The 22,275-nt window shown below is 38.3% G+C and overlaps 1 protein-coding gene across 2 annotated transcripts in view; it reads left to right on the top strand.

The window, feature by feature from the left end:
• LOC126334970 (tuberin) overlaps positions 1-22,275 on the top strand; it is a 315,576-nt gene that overhangs the window by 236,993 nt on the left and 56,308 nt on the right. For both annotated transcript variants that reach the window (XM_049997757.1, XM_049997758.1), the window contains exon 25: positions 924-1,053. In XM_049997757.1, the coding sequence (XP_049853714.1) occupies positions 924-1,053 (130 nt within the window). The remainder of the gene's footprint in view (positions 1-923; positions 1,054-22,275) is intronic.

Here is a 22,275-nt window from a genome sequence, read left to right as displayed (position 1 = left end):
CATGTTAACATGGTAAAGGATGAACTCTTATCTACGCCATTTCCCCCTGTTAATCACATTTTGTTGTTCTCTGTTCTTTTTACAAATATTTTTTGTAGTGGAAATTGGTTTGACTTTTGCTCAGAAATGCCACAAGGACCACCCCCAACAATAGCTTTTCTGAATCACAAGTCCAATAACTTATCTGTAATACGAAGTCCCATTTACATTTCTTTCTTTCCCTTTGTCACGGTCATCAACGATTTTAAAACCCCTTTTTATTCACCATTTCTTCCCACATTTTCAACCTTTTCTTTTCTTCTCTTTTTCTTTTTTTATTAACCACTACAAAAACCATGTTAATACTGAACAGAACAGTATCTCTAGTGAAACAGTAGTTAAAATACATGGATGATTTTTTTTATAAGCATTCTTTTACGTACATATTTGAGCATGAGTGCACAAACAGTAACTGAATTATATGTATTGAGAAGAAAGAGTGTTTTAAGACTATGGTCTCTTTTCCTACATTCTGGGTAAGATTTTAATTTAAAATTTTAAGTGTGTGTGCAGGCGAATCAGATTCCTTTGCTACTATCTTAGTAGAACTTCCATTAATGCCATATACAAGTTCAATACCGGAAGCAGTTTCATTTAGCCGATCGTATTTCAGAACTTGTTACATGTCTCCAAAGCTTCTCCTTGATAATGGTATATGCGTGACCCCTAGTACACATCATTCATAGTGAATGGTATGTTTCTCTCTCTTCTAATGATATCCAGTACTCTGAAACTGCTGCTGTGCTTTCCTTATTTACAGCATACTTAAAAATATAACCCATTGTAAAATGCATGTTTAAGTTAAAATTAATTGAAGCAGAAGTATTTTTGCACATACATATGAAAGAGTAAACATGTCTAATTATTCTTTTATGGATTTTTAGGTATGCACAACAGCACCAGCCTTGCGACCTGCTCATTCAGCAGCAGTTACAGTGACAAGGCCTCCACCACCGTCACCATCTCAAGTTCATCGCGTTGTCCCACCTGAAATTAGCAAATCAGCTGCGAGAGGTATGTGCAGATGTGTTCTCAGTATCTGGGGTGAAGGTTGCTTTATTCTTTAGTTTTATGTTTTATATTGTTGCATATGTACATTTTTACAAAAGCTGTATAAATGTTGGCTGTTTATAGAGTTGACAACTGCCTGTATGAAATAAATGTTACCACCAAGTGGGGTCTGGAGAGTGACATTGAATGTGTCACACAGTGAAAATTAGGTCCACTACTCTCTTCTTTGCCTTGTGCACTGTCACATCCCAGGGAAGAAGCAAAACCAGCTGACTTTGTCAGTCACTGTGTGAGAATAATTCAATTGTCCAGAAAAAAAAGCAAAAGAAATAAAATTTGCTTTGCAGCCAAGAGCCTTTCTTTATCCTCATTAAAAAATCTTGGGAGTCACTCAGCTTATCTATCATAAAAATGAATACAATGTAATATTTATATTATTGTGTAGGTTGAGGGATCTTTAAGATCCGATAAATGATACAAGGCATGTAAATAATGTTTGCAATAAAAGGTGCCACGATAACTTTGTGACAGGTGGCACAACTATAGGAATATAAGATGTAACCATGGCCCTCACCCAAATAGACCCTGTGTTCTAACTAGAGTGCCTATCTGTGAGCATCTGGCACCTTTGGGAGGAGGTGGGGGAGCTTTGTGCAAACAGCTAACTTTTGATCAATCAGGAGGCCTATTGTAGCATATACAAGTGTATGTCTCAGATGAGTGCTTGTGAACAGGGGTAGGCAAATGGCTCACTCAGGTGACAGAACAAGGTCAGAGCAGGATGGTGTATGTGGCAGGTAGCCTATATACGACTACTACTACCTGCTTCGGCCCACAGGTGAGTTGACAAGCTCTTAAGGGTGTCCACGGTCCAGGAGGTAGTGTTGACACAGCCTGATATAGACCGTTGCAGGTGTACTAAACATTCTTACAATGGCATATGTTTCATTGTGTTCTGCCATAATTTAGTCTACCCTGTATAGTCATGATACAGTGTGTTTTTCATGTATCTAAAAAAATCCCTTAACTTATGGACATGAGTATACTTGTAAAACATTCATTGTGTCCTGTAACTTAATTTTTGTTCATTGGTTAGATACATAACATCCTTTAGAAATTTTGGTCACAATACAAAATTAATGGTTTCAAAGCAGAGAATAAGGCAGCCAGAAGTCTTCTGGGTGAGAAAGCTGTGGATAAGTAATGTAAATAGAGTAGATGATAGATGTGGCGTGGTCAACGAAAGAGTATTTTTCCTGTGTAGGGAAAGAAGACAAAATTCTTGTTGAATTCTTTATGATAAGAGAGTAGTAAGAATGTCTTAATGCAAAATGGGTAGATGGCATATACATAAAATTTGATATGTGGAAGTCAACTTATCATGCGTGGATAAGTCTGAAAGAGGTTCTCATCAACTATTGAATGAAGAAATTACATGATCATCATACAGACACTGTACCTGATGACAGACTTTCTTTGGATGACTCTAGAGCTGTCATAGCAGAATTGGGCAGCCAGTAAAATCATCCAACAATTAGCTTGGTTTCGCCTACACCTGTTATACTTCACCTTTAAAAGAGAGAAAGTTTTTGACGACTGCAATGAACACTCCCTCTCCTATGGCCTCTAATCTGTCTCTCCAATATACGTTCCACAATTCGATAAATATCTCGGAGCATTCCATTTCGGGTTTCAGCCAGCTTTTGGTCCCAAGAATAATTTGAGCATGAGAACTTTCATGGAGAGCACTAAATATGGGAACTTTATTACTAATACTTCGACAGTTTACTGATAAAGTTATGACAGTTGAAGTGTCTTTACTCTGAATGCTGTTTGCTTCCCATCAACTGGCAAGTGTTCATGAGAAAACTTCAAACTACTGCCTAGTGTAGTGATTCGGGAATTTCTGTGTAAATTCTAGAACCACTCAGCTTTCTACCATCTCAAACACACGATATTCTTGATATGAGTGTGGGTTGGTAAAATCCTTCTTGATATGAGTGTGGGTTGGTAAAATCCTATCTACTGCGCATCACATGTTTGTGTGTGCAGGTTTAAAATCAGTCACGGGAAGAAAGTAAATGCGGTGGACGAATGGCACCGACAAGTACCTCTCGGGCAATCCATAGATGTTTTAGTGAGTGTGTAAGGAAGAACCTTGTAGTTTATATGCAGCACTGTGCTTATTGGGTCATTGACTATTGTTATTAAAACAAAGATGGTTGAAAAATAACTGTTGAAAACTCTTGACGTAACCTTGCTATAGGCAACACTTATTTTCTGATTTATGTTAAAAAAAAAAGTCATGGTATCAAAGCAAACTTCCTTTTAACTTTTTTTTTTTTTTTCAACTGTACGAGGGACTTACCGAAAGTTATATATTTATGTTGAAAGTGAGAGTTTTATTGTGTATGAAAGTCAAATACATCTTTAATAGACAAAAAGCAAAGTTTGTATGGCTACTTATTTCATAAGTAGAAAGAGTCTAAAAATTCCTGTACCTAGTGTTATTCAACGGAGAAGAAGTCAAGAGGGTTTCCTGCAGCCAGCTATCCAGTAAAGAAGAGTGGCTGAAAATTCCAAGTAAGTCACTTCATAAAGAAGTGGAACGTGGTTCGGAGGGATAAGCCGAAATAACCCAGATTCACACTCTCACGTCAGAAACGCTGGAAACGTTAGACTAACCTTAAAAAAAAAAAAAAACCTTACGTGCACTCTACAAGTACTATGGTACCAAAGTAGCTGCTTCTTTTGTGTAATACACCTCTGACCTATTAAGGGAAGTCTTACAAATCTCCAAAATATAATGCAGGTCTAGAAATCTGCAGCCAAGGTCATCACAGAGTCGACAACACCTTTGGTCAAGACCCTATACTTGGGTCAAAAACCAAAGGACCCCGATCAACTCCGGGAACGATACTGCAAATTGTGACCTCTGCTGTTGCCCCATGCATGAGGCCAGCAGTCTTCACCACCTCTGCCTGTAACAACTGAGGATCGCCTCAGAACCCAAACAACAGGTATCATCGGTGCAGATGTGAGCCCCAACTTGCAGACAAGAGCACCCTGCATGCTTGATAGGTGCTGGCAAGGATGGCTCCGCATCTCAGATGAGGGCCCCCAGCAGACATACCGAGAACACATTGGCTTTCTTTCCAGCCCTGAATGTTATCTGCCTAAGTGGATCCATGACATGCCTAACATTCCATCTTGGAGGGTGACTTTTTCAATCCCTAGAAAGGCAACATTTCCAAGTTCCAAAGTCACTATGTTTGTTTTCATAAACCTCCAATGGTAACTGGTGTAACGAAAGTCACATGACAAAACTCTCTCTTAAAAAACTTATTCCTTCAAAATTCAAATAATGGTTGACAACTGTCAGGTCATAATTTAAAGTAGCATGTTGTGTTACATTTGTTTTCAGTTTCTGAAGGGATGTTCACTTTTACTACATGGTCGCTGATCGGTACTAGTAGGAATTGACTGACAGTAGAACTACTGCATACTTATGAGATCTAACAATAGGTGGTGGTCATTGAGTAATTGCTGTACAACAGCTGTCATTTCATGATTTCATAGTCACTACTGGAAATAAGCAACAAATATAAGCATGAACATCTCTGTAATTTGTTGTCACGAATTCAGCTGATCAGTACGGCATGAAAGTCTTGTCAGTAGTTAATGAAATTATGTCTCAATTTTTCTATTGTCGGCAATGAGTTGTAAGTGAGCAGTGATGCATGAATGTGATTTACTTAGAATTTTGTGGTTTGTGAGGCCTAAACGAATAGTGATTAAAGTGAAAAAATTACTGACATTCACAAGTTATTTGTACCTCATTAAAGAATGAAAACAGGAAGGGAGGGAACCAAAAAATGTAAATTTAGTACCTATGATGATACTGAAAGAAAAGTGTGAGTCAAACTCAAATATCTGCTTTAAGAAAACCTCTGTGTGTTGATCGGGATAATACAGACTTAGCAAGTGTGTCTGCTTAATTCAAGTGCTTTGCTGAAAAGGATATTAGTCTTCTTAGTATTTCCAATGTAGAAATTATGTCAAAGAAGGGCGGGGGGGGGGGGGGGGGGGGGGAAGAGAGAGATTGAAGATTCCCTAAAATATAAAATTTTATCGAATCCATGGCAACCAGACAAAAATTATAATTTCACAAATGACATAGATGGCATAGAGAGAACATTTCAGTTGAACTGGTTGTCATTATATCCATCGCTGATCTATTCTAAAGCAGTTAAAGACACTCTTGTAAGTTGCATATTTTATGGCCACATGTAATGCATGGCAGTCATCATGGGCCATTAATGAGTGGTCCATTCACCAGCTGCAAAAAGTATTGCAAATCTGCAAAAATAATGTATTGTAGTGTAGAGCAGTCAGATGATGAACTACCAAGCGAGGCCGTAGAGGTTACCAGATTGGACTCGCATTCAAGAGGATCACAGTTCAAACCCCCATCCAGCCATCCTGATTTAGGTGTTCCGTGATTTCCCTAAATCGCTCCAGGCAAATGCCAAAATGGTTCCTTTGAAATGGCAGCCAACTTCCTTCCCCGTCCATCCTAATTCCACGGGACTGATGACCTTGCTGTTTGGTCCCCTCCCCCAAATCAATCAACCAACCAACCAACCAACCAATGATGAAACATTGTAGAAACATTTTGAAAGTGCCTCTGAAAATGGCACTTGTATTTATCATCAAACCCATAATGAATTAGATTCTGAAACATTAGTTTTATGTTGTGCATTATTTTACAGGTTGTGTGCAAGTGGGGAAACAATGTAGCTTCCACACTGATGGATTTGAGAATCGATATTGAAACATGTGGTAGTAGTTCAAAGCTACAAAATGTGGGAAATGTTACCTATCCAAAAATGTTAACGATAAGAAGACAGTTAATTGAGAGAACAGAACTTATGACAACACCAGCAGAAAATAACGCAGATGGCAGGAATCCATAAAATCTGTGAATGTAAAAACAGATCTTACTATAATTACACTGTTAGCTTATTTATGTATATAACATTTACATATACTAAATGTGCACTGCATAAACCAACAGGAGAAAATTATACAAGATGACAATGTACTCAAAATTTCTAAATTGCATTTATGGGAAAATGTTTTGCCTCCAGTGACATGAAAACCTGTGGGCAACTCTGCCTCAGTCCCAATAGATAAGATGACTTGTGCTAGCTCAAATGCATCCTCAAAGCAGTCACTGCCTTCACCTTTTATTAAACTTTGTTTGCTGTTATTCCTCCCACACACATACGGATGACCTAGGCACGTATTCCCATTCGATGAGCAGTGGAAACTAAGGAGTTGGGTCAGACACATTAAATGGCACAGAGATTGCAGGTGACCTCTTGAGTTGTCTAAGCCCTCTTGGCAGCAGAAAATCTTCTTCTGGCTGTTTGGAAATGTTAAGCTCTTCCTGAATCTACACACAAGCATTGTCACTTGGCATCTTTCATCTTGAAATAAAATTAACAAAAATGTGGAAGGACTAAAAGACCGACACAAATTACACTAAGCTGGAAAATTTTAAAAATCTGATTTTGAGCAATGAAATGCTAAAATCATCCCACTACAGCTAACCAGTCCATAGGAGATGTAACTAATGTAAATTGCATGAATCTCCACAGACAGCTATAATTAATCAAGTAAACAAAATACCCTAAAGCAACACTTGCAAAAGAAACTATGAAATATACTCTTGGTACACTCAGACATACAGTTAAATTAATCTAAGACACTCCACGTAAACAAGTGCTATACTTCAAACACTGGGACTAGTAACATTGCCCAGAGAAGGTACCAAATTATGAAAATGTGACTACCTATTTGTTTTGTCAATAATTCTCAAAAAACTTCCCTTTAGTCTTTGTCCTTCCTGGTGTGATTTGTGTAGTTTTTAAGAGTTGAAGATTTTTATTTAAAAAAGGCAGTTTTCTATGAATGAATGAAGAGCTTATGCAGTTATTGAAGAATATGCTCAGCTGCTAGAAAACGCTTGTACAAAAATTTTTAGCTGTTTGATTTCAGATTACAAAGAGATGCATTAAACCTATTGGACACCATTTTGTAAAAAAACAAAGTAAATGGGTCTATATTGGAAAACTTTTCCAGTAGGATAAATAAACCCAAATGTCTGACCACAGACACACTAAAAGTTCCCATACAATTTGTATAGTACCTCATAGCTGAAGTATGCACCTCTGCCTTGGACCCTTAAAAATCATTGACAATAATCTGTAAACTTAAGCAGGTTTCTAATTCACACATACCTTAATTTGTAGACAATTTTTGAACCGTCAAACAATTTTTCATTTAGAATCTGCAGATGTACATAAATTTGTTGCTGTTAGTGTGATGATGATATTCCATTGACAGATTTTGATGTGAACCTTAATGTTATGTGATATCACTATTAGATCCCCTCTTGTCCTGCTCTCACCCCACCCCCCCACCCCCCTTTTCTGTCTGTTTGTGACTGGTGAGTGGGAAGAATGACTTACCAGTAAACTTCTGTATTATCTGTAATTTCTCGGATTATCTCTTTCTGATCATTTCACAAGACTATTGGAGCAATGCTACTGGAGTTTGTTGAGCATATCCATAATGTTATTGCACCGACAATAGGATCCTGTGAAAAAATGTACCACTCTTCATTGGATCTTGCCTATTTCTCTATTAATCCACCCTGGTAAAGGTCCCAGTCTGATTAGTGGTACTCAACACAGTTGGAAATATGTTTTGTAATATACTTGTTTTGAGGATGAATTACATTTCCTTAAGATTCTTCCCATCCAGTGTGCACTCCGTGTGCATTCCGGGTGGAGTCATCCCTGATGTGGAAAGGGTCCTTCCGGATGCCATGAAGAGCACAGGATGCAGCCAGCTGCAGGTCATGGCACATGTCGCACTAATGACGTGTGTCGCTTTGGATCTGAGGAAATTCTCTCTGGATTCCAGCGGCTATCTGATTTGGTGAAGGCTGCCGGTCTTGCTTACGAGATGAAGGCAGAGCTCACCATATGCAGCATCGTTGGCAGAATAGACTGCAGAGCCGCGTGGAGGGTCTGAATGAGAGAATCAGATGGTTTTGCGGCTGTGTTGGCTGCAGATTCCTTGAGTTGCGCCATAGGGTGGTGGGGTTTCGAGTTCCGCTGAATAGGTCAGGAGTTCACAACACTCAGCTGGCAGCTACACGGGTAGAGGAGGCTGTGTGGCATGGACTGGGCAGTTTTTTAGGTTAGAAGGCCTCGGGAAAGTACTGGGTGGGCTGCAATCTCAAAGGGTGCATGGCAAATACAGGACATGCTTGGATCAAGGAACAGTCGGAATTGTAGTTGTAAATTGTTGTAGTTGTGCTGGGAAAGTCCCTGAGCTTGAAGCGCTAATAGAAAGCACGGAAGCTGAAATCTTTATAGGTACAGATAGCTGGCTAAAGCCTGAAATAAGTTCTGCAGAAATTTTTACAAACTCTCAGATGGTGTTCAGGAAAGATAGATTAGGCAGAATTGGTGATGGAGTGTTTGTGTCTGTCAGTAGTTGTTTATCTTGTAGTGAAGTCGAAGTAGATACTCCGTGCTAATTGGTATGGGTGAAGGTTATACTTAACAGCCGAACTAAGGTAATAATTGGCTCCTTCTACCGACCTCCAGACTCCGATGATATAGTTGCTGAACAGTTCAGAGAAAATTTGAGTCTCGTAACAAATAAATACCCCACTCATATGGCTATAGTTGGTGGGGACGTCAACCTTCCCTCGATATGTTGGCAAAAATTCTTGTTCAAAACCAGTGATAGGCAGAAAACATCTTCTGAGATTGTTCTGAATGCTGTCTCCGAAAATTATTTCGAGCAGTTATTCCAAGAACCCATGCAAATCGTAAATGGTTGCGAAAACACACTTGACCTCTTAGCCACAAACAATCCAGAGCTAATAGAGAGCTTCATGACTGATACAGGGATCAGTGATCACAAGGTCGTTGTAGCTAGGCTCAATGCCGTTTCTTCCAAATCTATCAGAAACAAACGCAAAATAATTTTATTTAAAAAAGCGGATAAAGTGTCACTAGAAGCCTTCCTAAGAGACAACTTCCATTCCTTCCGAACTGACTATGCAAATGTAGACGAGATGTGGCTCAAATTCAAAGATATAGTAGCAACAGCAATTGAGAAATTCATACCTCATAAATTGGTAAGAGATGGAACTGATCACCCATGGTACACAAAACAGGTCCAAACGCTGTTGCAGAGGCATCGGAAAAAGCATGTGAAGTTCAGAAGAACGCGAAATCCCAAAGATTGGCTAAAATTTACAGACACGTGAAATTTGGCACGGACTTCAATGCAAGATGCCTTTAATAGGTTCCACAACGAAACATTGTCTCGAAATTTGGTAGAAAATCCGAAGAAATTATGGTCGTATGTAAAGTACACAAGCAGCAAGACGCAGTCAATACCTTCGCTGCGCAGTGCCGATGGTACTGTTACCAACGACTATGCCGCTAAAGCGGAGTTATTGAACCCAGTTTTCCGAATTTCCTTCACCAGGGAAGACGAGTGGAATGTTCCAGAATTTGAAATATGAACAGCTGCTAGCATGAGTTTCTTAGAAGTAGATACCTTAGGGGCTGCGAAGCAACTCAAATCGCTTGATACGGGCAAGTCTTCAGGTCCAGATTGTATACAGATTAGGTTCCTTTCATATTGCGCTGATACAATAGCTCCCTACTTAGCAATCATATACAACCGCTCCCTCACCCATAGATTTGTACCTATAAATTGGAAAATTGCGCAGGTCACACCAGTTTTTAAGAAGGGTAGTAGGCGTAATCCATCGAACTACAGACCTATATAATTGACGTCGGTTTGCAATGGGGTTTTGGAGCATATACTGTATTCAAACATTATGAATCACCTCGAAGGAAATGATCTATTGATACGTAATCAGCATGGTTTAAGGAAACATCGTTCTTGTGCAATGCAGCTAGCTCTTTATTCGCATGAAGTAATGCCCACTATCGACAGGGGATGTTAAGTTGATTCCGTGTTTCTAGATTTCCGGAAAGCTTTTGACACCATTTCTCACAAGCAACTTCTAATCAAGCTGTGGGCCTATGGGGTATCATCTCAGTTGTGCGACTGGATTCGTGATTTCCTGTCAGGAGGGTCGCAGTTCATAGCAATAGACAGCAAATCATTGAGTAAAACTGAAGTGATATCAGGTGTTCCCCAGGGAAGCGTCCTGGGACCTCTGCTATTCCTAATCTATATAAATGACCTGGGTGAGAAATTGAGCAGTTCTCTTAGGTTGTTCGCAGATGATGCTGTAATTTACCATCTAGTAAGGTCATCCGAAGACCAGTATCAGTTGCAAAGCGATTTAGAAAAGATTGCTGTGGCAGGTGGCAATTGCTAAATAACGAAAAGTGTGAGGTGATCCACATGAGTTCCAAAGGAAATCCGTTGTAATTCGATTACTTGATAAATAGTACAATTCTCAAGGCTGTCAATTCAACTAAGTACCTGGGTGTTGAACTTCAGTTGGAAAGACCACATAGATAATATTGTGGGGAAGGCGAGCCAAAGGTTGCGTTTCAGAACACTTAGAAGATGCAACATGTCCACTAAAGAGACAGCTTACACTACACTCGTTCGTCCTCTGTTAGAATATTGCTACGTGGTGTGGGATCCTTACCAGGTGGGATTGACAGAGGACATCGAAAGGGTGCAAAAAGGGGCAGCTCGTTTTGTATTATCATGTAATAGGGGAGAGAGTGTGGCAGATATGATACACGAGTTGGGATGGAAGTCATTAAAGCAGAGACGTTTTTCGTCGTGGCGAGATCTATTTACAAAATTTCAGTCACCAACTTTCTTTTCCGAATCCGAATAAAATAAGAGAAATGAGAGCTCGAACAGATAGGTTTAGATGTTCGTTTTTCCCGCATGCTGTTTGGCAGTGGAATGGTAGGGAGGTAGTATGATTGTGGTTCGATGAACCCTCTGCCAAGCACTTAAATGTGAATTGCAGAGTAATCGTGTAGATGTAGATGTAGATCTAAATCTCAGCCTGGCATTTGGTTTTCCTATCACTTGGTTTATGTGGTCATTCCAGGTTGTTACTCCCAAAAATTTTATGGCAGTTACTGTTTCCAGCAATTTATTACCAATAGTGTCTTTGTACTGTAATGGATTTATTTTACTATATATGCACCTTACATTACATTTATTAGTGTCCAGAGTCACTTGCCAGTCCCTGCACCATTCATAAATATTCTGCATATATTCCTGCAGTTTATTACAGTATTCTGGTGTTTCTGTCTTCTTATGGACAATGGTATCATTTACAAACAGCTTCATGGAGCTTCCGATGTTATCCAATAGATCATTTGTATATATTTTAAACAATAACAGTCCTATCATACTTCCTTAGGGTACTCCTGACATTACCTTCAGCTCTGTCAATTTTGTTTTGTTAAGAATGATATATTAAATTCTGACTGCAAGGAAGTTGTTAATCCATTCACAAATCTGGTCCGATATTTAATAAGCTCTTTTTTCTTAACAAAACAACAATGCAAAACTGTTTTAGAATGCCTTCCTGAAGGCAAGAAACACAGCATCAACCTGAGCATCAAAGTATAGCACTCTGGATTTCATGGACAATCGGAGCAAGCTGAGGATGTCTGTCTGTGGAATCCAAATGATGTTTACAGAGATCTTTTCTGTACAAAAACATCATAATACATGAGCATAGAACATGTTTCATAATTCTACAACAGAATTGACATCAGTGATCCAGGCCAATAATTATGTATGTCTATCCTATGATCATTTTTGAAAATGAGTCACTAGATTTATTTTGTTGTACCAGTGACCTACAACAAACTGCTGTTAGGAAGGGAGCAAATTCTTTCACATAATCACTGTAGAATCTTAAATGTATCTCCTCTGTGGAATCTTACACGTATCTTTTCTGGTTGAATTGACTTTCCACTACTAAGCAATTGTAGTTTCTTTTTTAACCATTTCCACTGCAACAGTGGAATATTGTTTTGCACTCCTACCTTGAGCCTAATTCAGCACAGAGTTTTGTAGCTGTCACATGCTCTATTCTTGAATATGGCTATGCTAGGCATCAGTGCTGTATAGTACTGTCATCTAAGGAAGCCTGAGTTAACTCATTGTCGAACTGTAACATTTATGTTGAAAGGTTGTAATTATTAAGTTCAAGTTAGTAGATGTGAAACGGTTGGTTCTTCATGAAGTCCTTTCTGAGAAAGGGATTGGTGAATTGTTAGAGAAATGTTTTAGTGAAAACAAGAGTGGTGATCACTTTGATGAAATGATTTTGATGATGACAGTGATTTGTATGTAAACAATTACAGTACAATGATGATGCAAGCAGTCTATCCTGAAGAGTTTCAATAAATATTACACAAAGAAAAGTTTTGTAGAGTAATGCTTACGTAAATATATTTGAGTGAAAGTGCACTTTTCGTTTTTAACGTATACCCCTATTGTTGGTCAGTTTCCACAGAGAGGTGATTTGTGGCACACTCACCAAATAAGAGTGCACAGAGACGCCCTGTGTCTGCATTACAGAGTGCAAAGGGTTAACAGGTGGTTACTTATTTCAATATCTGCCATTTTGATGTTTGTGCAGTCATTGAAATGAGGGACCATATTATGATATTGAGCTATGAAACAGATTCAGAAGATCAAATTCACTATTTTGCCATTCTTTCTGTCATCTTTCATTTCAGTGCCAGTGCAGCCACTGAGTTGACTATATACATGGTTTCAATCTGCTTACTGATTTTACATAAGACCAAAACTTCTTAAGGTTATTAATTGTAATGGGTAGCAAAATTTTATTGTCAAATTTATTGAACCCTTCTCTCACTGCTCTCTTTATGTTCTTTTACTTGTTTCAGCTTTTGTTTGTCAGCTAAGTGTTGACATTACTTAAATCTATAATGAAGCTGTGCTTGTTTCAATTGCAACTTTGTAACATGACTGGCACACCACTGTGGATCTTTCCTGTCACTTCAGACCTTGTCTGGAATGTACTTGTCTAAGGCATATTGAACAGCACTTTTGAATTTTTTATTTTTTGGCTTCACATCTTCATCTTCAGAACTGGATAATTGAAGTTGATTAGTGAGATACTGTGAAGTTTGTATCTTGTCTCTTTAGCTAAGCAAAAATGTTTTTCTACCTCTCTTAACACTTTTTACAACACCTTTAATCAAAGATATGACACAGACTTACCATTAATGATAACTTCATCTTTGTTAACAGTTTCAAAAAGTTCATGTTTGCCTGTTTCTTTAAGGCCCAAGATATTACCCTCATGAATTAGTTCTCTGACCATCTGCTCAAAATAATTTTTGGACAAACCTTCAGAATAATGTCACACAAATCCCTTTGTTGGCCACAAGTTTTGGTTGCATGACTCGCCCGTTCTATTGGCTTCTATCATATTCTTTTGATATATATTCTATTTTTATGTAGAATTTTGTTGCTGTTGACTTCCAGTTTCGACCAACTTTCTGTTCCTAATATTATCTGTAACCTAATGAGATATACTAATTCGAGGATGTTGCCATAAATGCTCCTGCAGTTTACCAGTATCATATGAACCTTTTGTATTTCTGATCTCTGAGGATAATGTTGCTGACCTATCCTTGATTTCAGCATGCATTTCATTACTGATCACTGGGATAGGGGAAGTGGGTGGGGGGTTTCCTTAACCTAAAAAAAAAAATTCACATGTGCATGCCACAGGTACCCTAATAGCCACTTCCTGTATGTAGTTCACACCTGACATGTCAAGGAGTACCCTACAGTTTTCCACCCCATAGAGAAATTTGTACCCATTATTGTTGCAGAATGGTTAGCCTGTGGTTTAACTCAATCTTCTTTAAACTAGAGGACCGCTGTCAGTGCTGTGTACAATTCTAGAAATAGTGAGCAAAGTTTGCACTATGTGTACAACACTAGCTGCTGTCAACAAATCACCCAGCTGCCAAAAGGAACCGAGATTGAACTCACAACCCACATGGCAGGCATCATTAAGTCCGAAATATATATATATATATATATATATATATATATATATATATATATATATATATATAAAATCTCAGAAAATAGCCAATGTAGTGCTACCTAAGTTGAGATGCACACAAAATATAAATGAAACGAAAAAGAACTGTTTCTAAAATCTGTTCTTCAGATTACAAACTCTACACTAAGGTCACAAAACTCGCAAGTTCTTAAAACAAAAATAAATTACAACACTGAATACAGATACATAAAAAGTTACTTTTCACCTAAAAGTCAGCTCACCCAAATGCTAATGCATGAAAATGCTGCTGCTGCTGCTGTTGATGATGATGATGATGATGATGATGATTATGATGATGATCTCTGCTCACACCTGGGTGGCTGGAGCGCTCTTCTTTAGATTGTTACTTGTTTCTCTGTCCATGCATACAATTTAGTTTCGAAGTATGTCAGAGATCAACATCCATAACAGTTACTTAACAGTAAAATATTTCATCAAAACAAATTAATATCTTTTAATACATACATGATTCATGTTAGTCTCTAGTTGCTTTTACACGTTTTATGTTGAGAGTGTTAAAAAAATTCATGTGATAGTCTCAAGCCCGAATTAATTCGTTGTTTTCATGTTTCAATTCTATCACCTTTGTTATTTGCTGAGGATATCCTTTCTTGTGTAATATTTTCCTGTCTGCATGATTGAAACTTTTCTCTAAGTCTGTAAATGCAGTGTGTGTTTCCTTATTGTTTTCTATAATTTGTCTAAGTATGAAAACATATCAGTATGGTATGTCACTTTCCTGAAACCATTTTGTTCTTCAAGACAACAGATTCCTGTCAGTGATTTGTAGACGTTGATTTATTATCTTGGCGTAATCTTATACGCTGTGTCTGCTATTGATATAGTATGATAATTATTGCATTCATTTTTTGTTATCTTTTTTTATGACATCTGCAACTGTCCATAGTTTCGGGATTTAGCGTCTTTACCAATGTTGTTGTTGTGGTCTTCAGTCCTGAGACTGATTTGATGCAGCTCTCCATGCTACTCTATCCTGTGCAAGCTTCATCTCCCAGTACTTACTGCAACCTACATCCTTCTGAATCTGTTTAGTGTATTCATCTCTTGGTCTCCCTTTTTGATTTTTACCCTCCACACTGCCCTCCAGTCTTTACCAATATGTATTGTATAAATGAAGTAGTCTAAGCTTTAAGAATAATGCCCTGTATTTAAATAATTTTGTGTTTATGCCATTTTTGCCTGATGATTTCCAGTTTTTTGTTTTATTCAGGGCCCGTATAGATCTTTGATTGTTAAGAGATTGCCATCATATGGTATATCCATTTCGGGGAGGGGGGAGGTCCTCTTCCTCTAATGCTTGGCTTTCATTACACGAGAGCTGTTTGTAATGTGCAGTCCATTTACAGTCTGGTGTTATATTTAGGTTTGTTCTCTCTCTTTGTTTTATTTAAATGCTTTATCACCTTGTAAGCTATGGACTGTCTTCCATAGAGGTCATGTTCAATTCTGCTCACAAAGTTATATCGCGATTCTTCATCTGTTTCCTAACAATGGTTTTTACTCTCTTTCTTTTTTCTTTATATTCTTGTTTCGTGCATTATGTTTTCACCTGTAAATATATCCGATATGCTCATTCATTTTCCTCAGCTCTTTCTGTGATATCTTCAGTCTAAACTCAAAGTCCCTTCTTCTTTTCTTACTCCTTTTTCCTAATGACTCATTTGCAACCTGTTCAGCACATAGCATTATATTTTGCCTGTCGGTTTCTAAACTATCGCTTATGTCTGAATAGTATAGACAAAGATTGTCTGTTTTGGTATAGATGTCTTATGCTCTCATCCTGTAATAGGTAGACATTAAAACCAGTGCGCCTTTTTGTCTGAGCTTTTTTTATCTTCTTCCATCTAATGAGCATAGCCATTTTTGCTGCTACTACGATAGTGGTCTGAGTAACTGCCCCTGCCTCTGAAACCATGAACATCCTGAACTTGCTTGCATATTTTACTGTTCATCATCACACAATCTATTATTGATCTCTGTTCCTTCATGTTCCAGGTGTATTAATCTATGTCTCTCTTGCATTAATATAGTCTCTATTGCTTGAGGCAAAATGTACAAGATAATGTCAATTATCACTTATGTGCTGTTCACCAAATGTTTCAACTGTTAGAGGCACTGGGTTATTACCTGTTCTGGCATTTAAATATCCACAGATTAACAGGTGATACATTTTGTTGTGTTTACCTACTTCTCTTAGTAGGGTTTCATAAAAAGCTTCAGTCTATCTTTTTTTTTTCATCTTCAGAAGCATACATCTGTCACTTTTAGATGACCTTGATCTGTTTTGAATCTTGATGTTATGATTGTCATTTATATAAAAATAATCTTTGATTTTTATATTTTATTTATTATATTCTAATATAGCCACACCACTAGTTGCTTTTTGTCACGTCCTGCACCACTGTAGATCATTAGGTATCTATCTAAATCTGCAGGTCCTCTCAGCTTATTCTTTGTTTCTGAAATTGTTGCAGTATTGATGCTCCTTTGTTTCAGTTCTTTTAAGAGCAGACTTCTCACATTCCAAGTTGCAATATGGACCTTTTCCAATATTCCAAATTGTCTATCATTTTTGTACTTGCGTATTCTGTTTAATACAGCTTTTCCCACATTGATTGTCACTTCTGACTGTATGGTGACCAGTCCCAGTTCACATAAAATGTTCACAGGCAAGCACTTAACCTTACTACTCATTTGTATGCCAGGCACAGAATAATCACAGGACACAATCATTATTGCATTCTGAGACAACAATTACATTACAATAATGGCTTCATTTTATGAAAGTGATCAATACAATAAACCTCCTGATGAAAGGCACAGATAAATTAATGTCCATAATATTCACACAATACACAACCAGAGTCAGTATCACTTTCAGTTGACTCAGAGATACATTACAGAGTGTACAAGTCACTGTATGATATTAAGACAATATATGAGTCATAAGCTTCTACGTCTACATATGCAGATGATGCCAACACAGAAGGCAGTCTTTCACTGAGATGTTGAAAGTGCCGTGAGCAAATTTGGACTTGCTGTATAGACTTTAACACAATAATTTTCAGCCACGAACTCCTGCAGTAAAGTTAACATTGTGATCACTAACTGCAGATTCCAGCAAACTTGTTACGTTTATCTTATGGGTGTGATTGCTAGCTGCAGATTGAAGATTCTTGATTGAGATCAGCTATTTAAAAACTAGCTTGTGAACATATTACAATTCCTGAAATGACCTATCCATACATATTATAAAAATGGATGTACATACATATGAGGGGCATTCAATAAGTAATGAAACACATTTTTTTTTTCTAAATACAGATTGGTTTTATTCAGGGATCCAGTAAGCCTTATTGTTCCTCACTGTTTTGGCTACAAAACCATGTCTTTCAACATAGTCTCCATTGAATGCAGCTTTATGCCAATTACAGGGAGAGTCTGTATGCCCATATGAAACACTCTACTAGTTGATATAGGAGCTAGTGTCTTGCTGAATCAATAACCTCCCCATCATCCGTGTACTGTTTCCCATAGAGTGCATCCTCCATTGAGCCAAACATGGAATTAGGAAAGTGCAAGATCAGGGCTGTAGGGTGAGTTAGGAAGAAGTGTCAAATGAAGTTTTATGAACTCCTCTCGGGTGTGCATAATTGTGTGAGGACTTGCATTGTCATGGAGGAGGATTTAGATTGCATGTTTGTGGCAACGAAGATGCTATAATTGTTTCTTCTATTTCTTGAGGATAACACAATAAACTTCAGACTTGATGGTTGCATCAAACAGAATAACTCCTTCAGAGTCCCAGAAGACTGTCGCCATGACTTTCCCGGTTGAGGGTGCGGGCTTTGAACATTTTCTTTGGAGGAGAGGTGGTGTGGCACCCTACCATGGGTTGTCATTTGAGAATGAGAGCACTTAGTGACTTGCAACAAACTTGACACACAATTTCAAACTTTTATGAAACTCATTCTCTCTGACAACCCCCACTAAATGATGAAAGGAAGAAAGTTTATTCTTGCTACATTTTTGCTGTTCCTTCAAATAAACTGCCATGTCAGACATAACATTTTAATTTATTATGCTTTTATTACTAACTGTATTCACAACACATTTTGCAGACAGTATTCTCATATATCCCTGAATATATCTGCAAAATTATATCATTGTATGACACACAGTTAAGAAGACATGATGTTATAAAAACTGAAATTTGTTAAAAACTGCCGCATTATACATGACATTTTAATTTTTATGTCTTTACTACCAGCTCTATTCACAGTAAATTTAGCTGACAGTATAAAGGTATATCACTGAATGTACCAGCAAAATTGTGTCACTGTATGACACATTGTTCAGAAGATATATCAGAGACTGAGCTGCATGAAATCAAAACTGCAGGACAAAATTTGGTACAGATACAGGTGAAATGTGTGTACAAATACACTGAAGAGCCAAAGAAACTGGTACACCTGCCTAATATCATGTAGGGCCCACATGAGCATGCAGAAGTGCCGCAACATGACATGTCGTGGACACAACTAATGTCTGACGTAGTGCTGGATGGAATTGACACCATTAATCTTGCAGGACTGCCCATAAATCCATTACAGTATGAGAGGTTGAAGATCTCTTCTGAACAGTAGATTGCAAGGCATCCCAGATACGCACAATAATGTTCATGTCTGGGAAGTTTGCTGGCCAAAGCAAGTGTTTTAACTCAGAAGAATGTTCCTGGAGCCACTCTGCAGCAATTCTGGACGTGTGGGGTGTTGCAAGTCTGTAGGAATGTGCAATGGACATGAATGGATGCAGGTGATCAGTCAGCTTGCTTACATATGTGTCAGGGGCATACCTAGATGTATCAGGGGTCCCATATCACTCCAACTGCACATGTCCCACACAATTACGGGGCCTCTGCCAGCTTGAACAGTCTCCTGCTGACATGCAGGATCCATGGATTCATGAGGTTTTCTCCATATCTGTACGTGTCCATCCACTAGATACAATTTGAAACGAGACTCGTCCAACCAGCCAACATGTTTCCAGTCATCGACAGTCCAATGTTGGTATTGAAGAGTCCATGTGAGGCATAAAGCTTTGTGTCATACTGTCATCAAGGGTACATGGTGATTCGTTGAATTGTTCGCACGCTGACACTTGTTGATGGTCCAGCATTGAAATCTGCAGCAATTTGTGGATTGGTTGCAGTTCTGACACATTGAATGGTTCTCTTCAGTTGTCATTGCTACCGTTCTTGCAGGATGTTTTTCATGCTCAGCAATGTTGGAGATTTGATGGTTTACCAAATTACTTATGTTCACAGTGCACCCGTGAAATGGTCATATCATCACTGCCTCAGAGATGCTGTCCCCCGTCACTCATGCGGGAGATAATGACAAGAAGTCCTTATAAGTCAACGAATAGACTGAGCAGCATGAGCATACGAGTGAGAGGAGTCGCAGATGTGTTTTTGGGGGACTGAAGTTAAAACTGTACTGGATAAGTGTTTTGCAAGAACTGAAGGAGCCTGATCTGCAGGTGGGAGTGTTCATGGCTGTTGAGACATTTCTGTTCATGGCTGTTGAGACACTTCAGTTCATGGCTGTTGAGAAATGTTGCCAATTGTATCTTGGAGCCATTAAGACTCATCATGAGTGCCAAGGTGTGGTTCCAATTGTCCGGGTACATAAATTCCCAAGACAAATTGATATTGGTGGACACAAGCCGCCAGGGTACTCTTGCATGATGAGAAGATTGGTTTTTGGTATGCCATATGTGCCACACGTGTTCTGGTCCCATTTTTCCGACCACAGCATCGTATTCGCCTGTTTACATGTTTTTGTATTTGAATACACATGCCTATGTCAGTTTCTTTGTGCTTCAGTGTACGTGTAAAAGGACATGGGAGTGGCTCAAAGACTTCTTAAATAATAGAACCAAGTATGTTGTCCTCGACAGCGAATGTTCACAGACACAAAAGTATTGTGTGAGACCGCTGATGTTCTCTATATACATAAATGATTTGGCAGAAGGGATGGGCAGCAGTCAATTGTTTGCTGATGATGCCATGGTGTATAGTAAGGTGTCTAGAGGAAGATACAAGATGACTTAGAAAAAATTTACAGTTGGTGTGATGAATGGCAGCCAGCCCTAAAAGTGGGAAAATGTAACTTACTCAGGATGAGGAGGAAGAACAAACCAGTACCATATTTACTCGAATCTAAGCCGCACCAGAAAAATGAGACTCGAAATCAAGGAAAAAATTTTTTCCCAAATCTAAGCTGCACCTCTTCTCGAAATTCAAGGTGAAAGAAAAGTTTTAGGCCGCATCTCCAAATCGAAACAAAGTTGGTCCATTGTAATACGAGACACAATTTAGGTCGAATGAATGATGATACAGCTACAGTAGTTTGGTTCGAGTCGTAAGCTTAGCAGTTAAGCTTTACCTGGTAGCCATTGCTATGCGTCAGGCGCTCCGTCTGTATTTATGCGGGTACCCTTCCTTTTTCATGTGCTACGTCTGGTTTGAATTAATTGCTTATGTTTCTTTGATCTGATAATTGCCGTTTTCTTTGTTATAGGTGTTTACGTCACTCTAAGCTGAAAATGCATTACTGAACTGTGTCATGCGTTGTTTGTCGCATTCTGATAATGAGTGTTTACAGACTGTCACCACTTGCGACATGGCTTGCTTTTGTGCACACTACCGCCACTTACAATTAAAAAAAAGAGAGAGGAATCATCTCATTAGCGAAACAATGGCAAGAGACTGCTATTTGTTGTTACTTACACTACTGCTTTCTTTGATAATGATCAACAAGAACCAAATAATAGACTGCGTATGATAGATGATGTTCTGAACGAGAGTTCAGCGAAAATTTTTCTCCATTTGAAAATCTTTGCAGACGCCTCTTTAGCACATTACATTCTGCACAGAAATGAGTCGTCTTAGATTTAAAAATCTAGTCAATTGCCGTGCTTCATTTATGACTGTATCACTATTAGGCATAAGAATAATATGAATATAAACATGACATAGTATGTATATTCTTCTGCGTTTGCTGTTGTCTCACTCTAGTTTCGTAGTTTAGGCAGACGGGATTTAAATGAGATAGCAGCAAACACGAAAGAATACATGGCAAAATGTTTATATTCGTATTATTCTTATGGTGAAGAGAATACTGCATGTGATTCGCAATTCATAAAAGTTCCTATTAGCAACCATCTCTTCTCACAGGTAGGAAAAAATTCAGAACTTAGATTTGGCCATATTGACAAACATCCTAAACAGTCTTGCCAGTCGGATTTTCGTAGCACATTGAAATGCTGCTACATTCAAAGATTAACAATACAGAATTTGTATTTACTTCGTTGGATAATGTATGAAGATGCAGTGGTCAAAACTTGGGGTGGATGAAAAAGCTCTTCTTCCACATTTTAAAAAAAATTTATTTACTGACGTAGAGGTTTTGGCACCAGTATTTATCCTTGTACCTGCAAAGTGCAAAGGATGCTACATATATTCGACGGCAGAAGTTAGTTTTGATGGCACCTACCAACATTTTTCACAACTTCTGCTTACTTTGCACTCGATTCTAAGCCGCAGGCAGTTTTTTGGATTACAAAAACCGAAAATAAGTGTGGCTTAGATTGGAGTAAATACGGTAAGTTCAGATAGAGTATTATTAGTGTCCAGCTTGACAGAGTCAAATCATTTAAATATCTTGGCGTAACATTGCAAAGCGATATCAGGTGGAACGAGCATGTGAAAACTGTGGTAGGGAAAAGCAAATGGTCTTCGGTTTATTGAGAGAATTTTGGGAAAGAGTGGTTCACCTGTAAAGGTGGCTGCATATAGGAAACTGGTGCAACCTATTCTTGAACAGTGTTTGAGCGTATGGGATCTATATCAGGTTGGATTGAAGGAAGACATCGAAGCAATTGAGAGGAGGGCTACTAGATTTGTTTTGCGATAGGTTCACAAAAAAAGTAAGTATTAGAGAGATGATTCAGGAACTCAAATGAGAATCCCTAGA

This window comes from Schistocerca gregaria, chromosome 2 (assembly GCF_023897955.1).
Source record: "Schistocerca gregaria isolate iqSchGreg1 chromosome 2, iqSchGreg1.2, whole genome shotgun sequence".
In the NCBI taxonomy this organism is placed as follows: Eukaryota; Metazoa; Arthropoda; class Insecta; order Orthoptera; family Acrididae; genus Schistocerca; species Schistocerca gregaria.
This window is presented reverse-complemented; position numbering and strand designations above follow the sequence as displayed.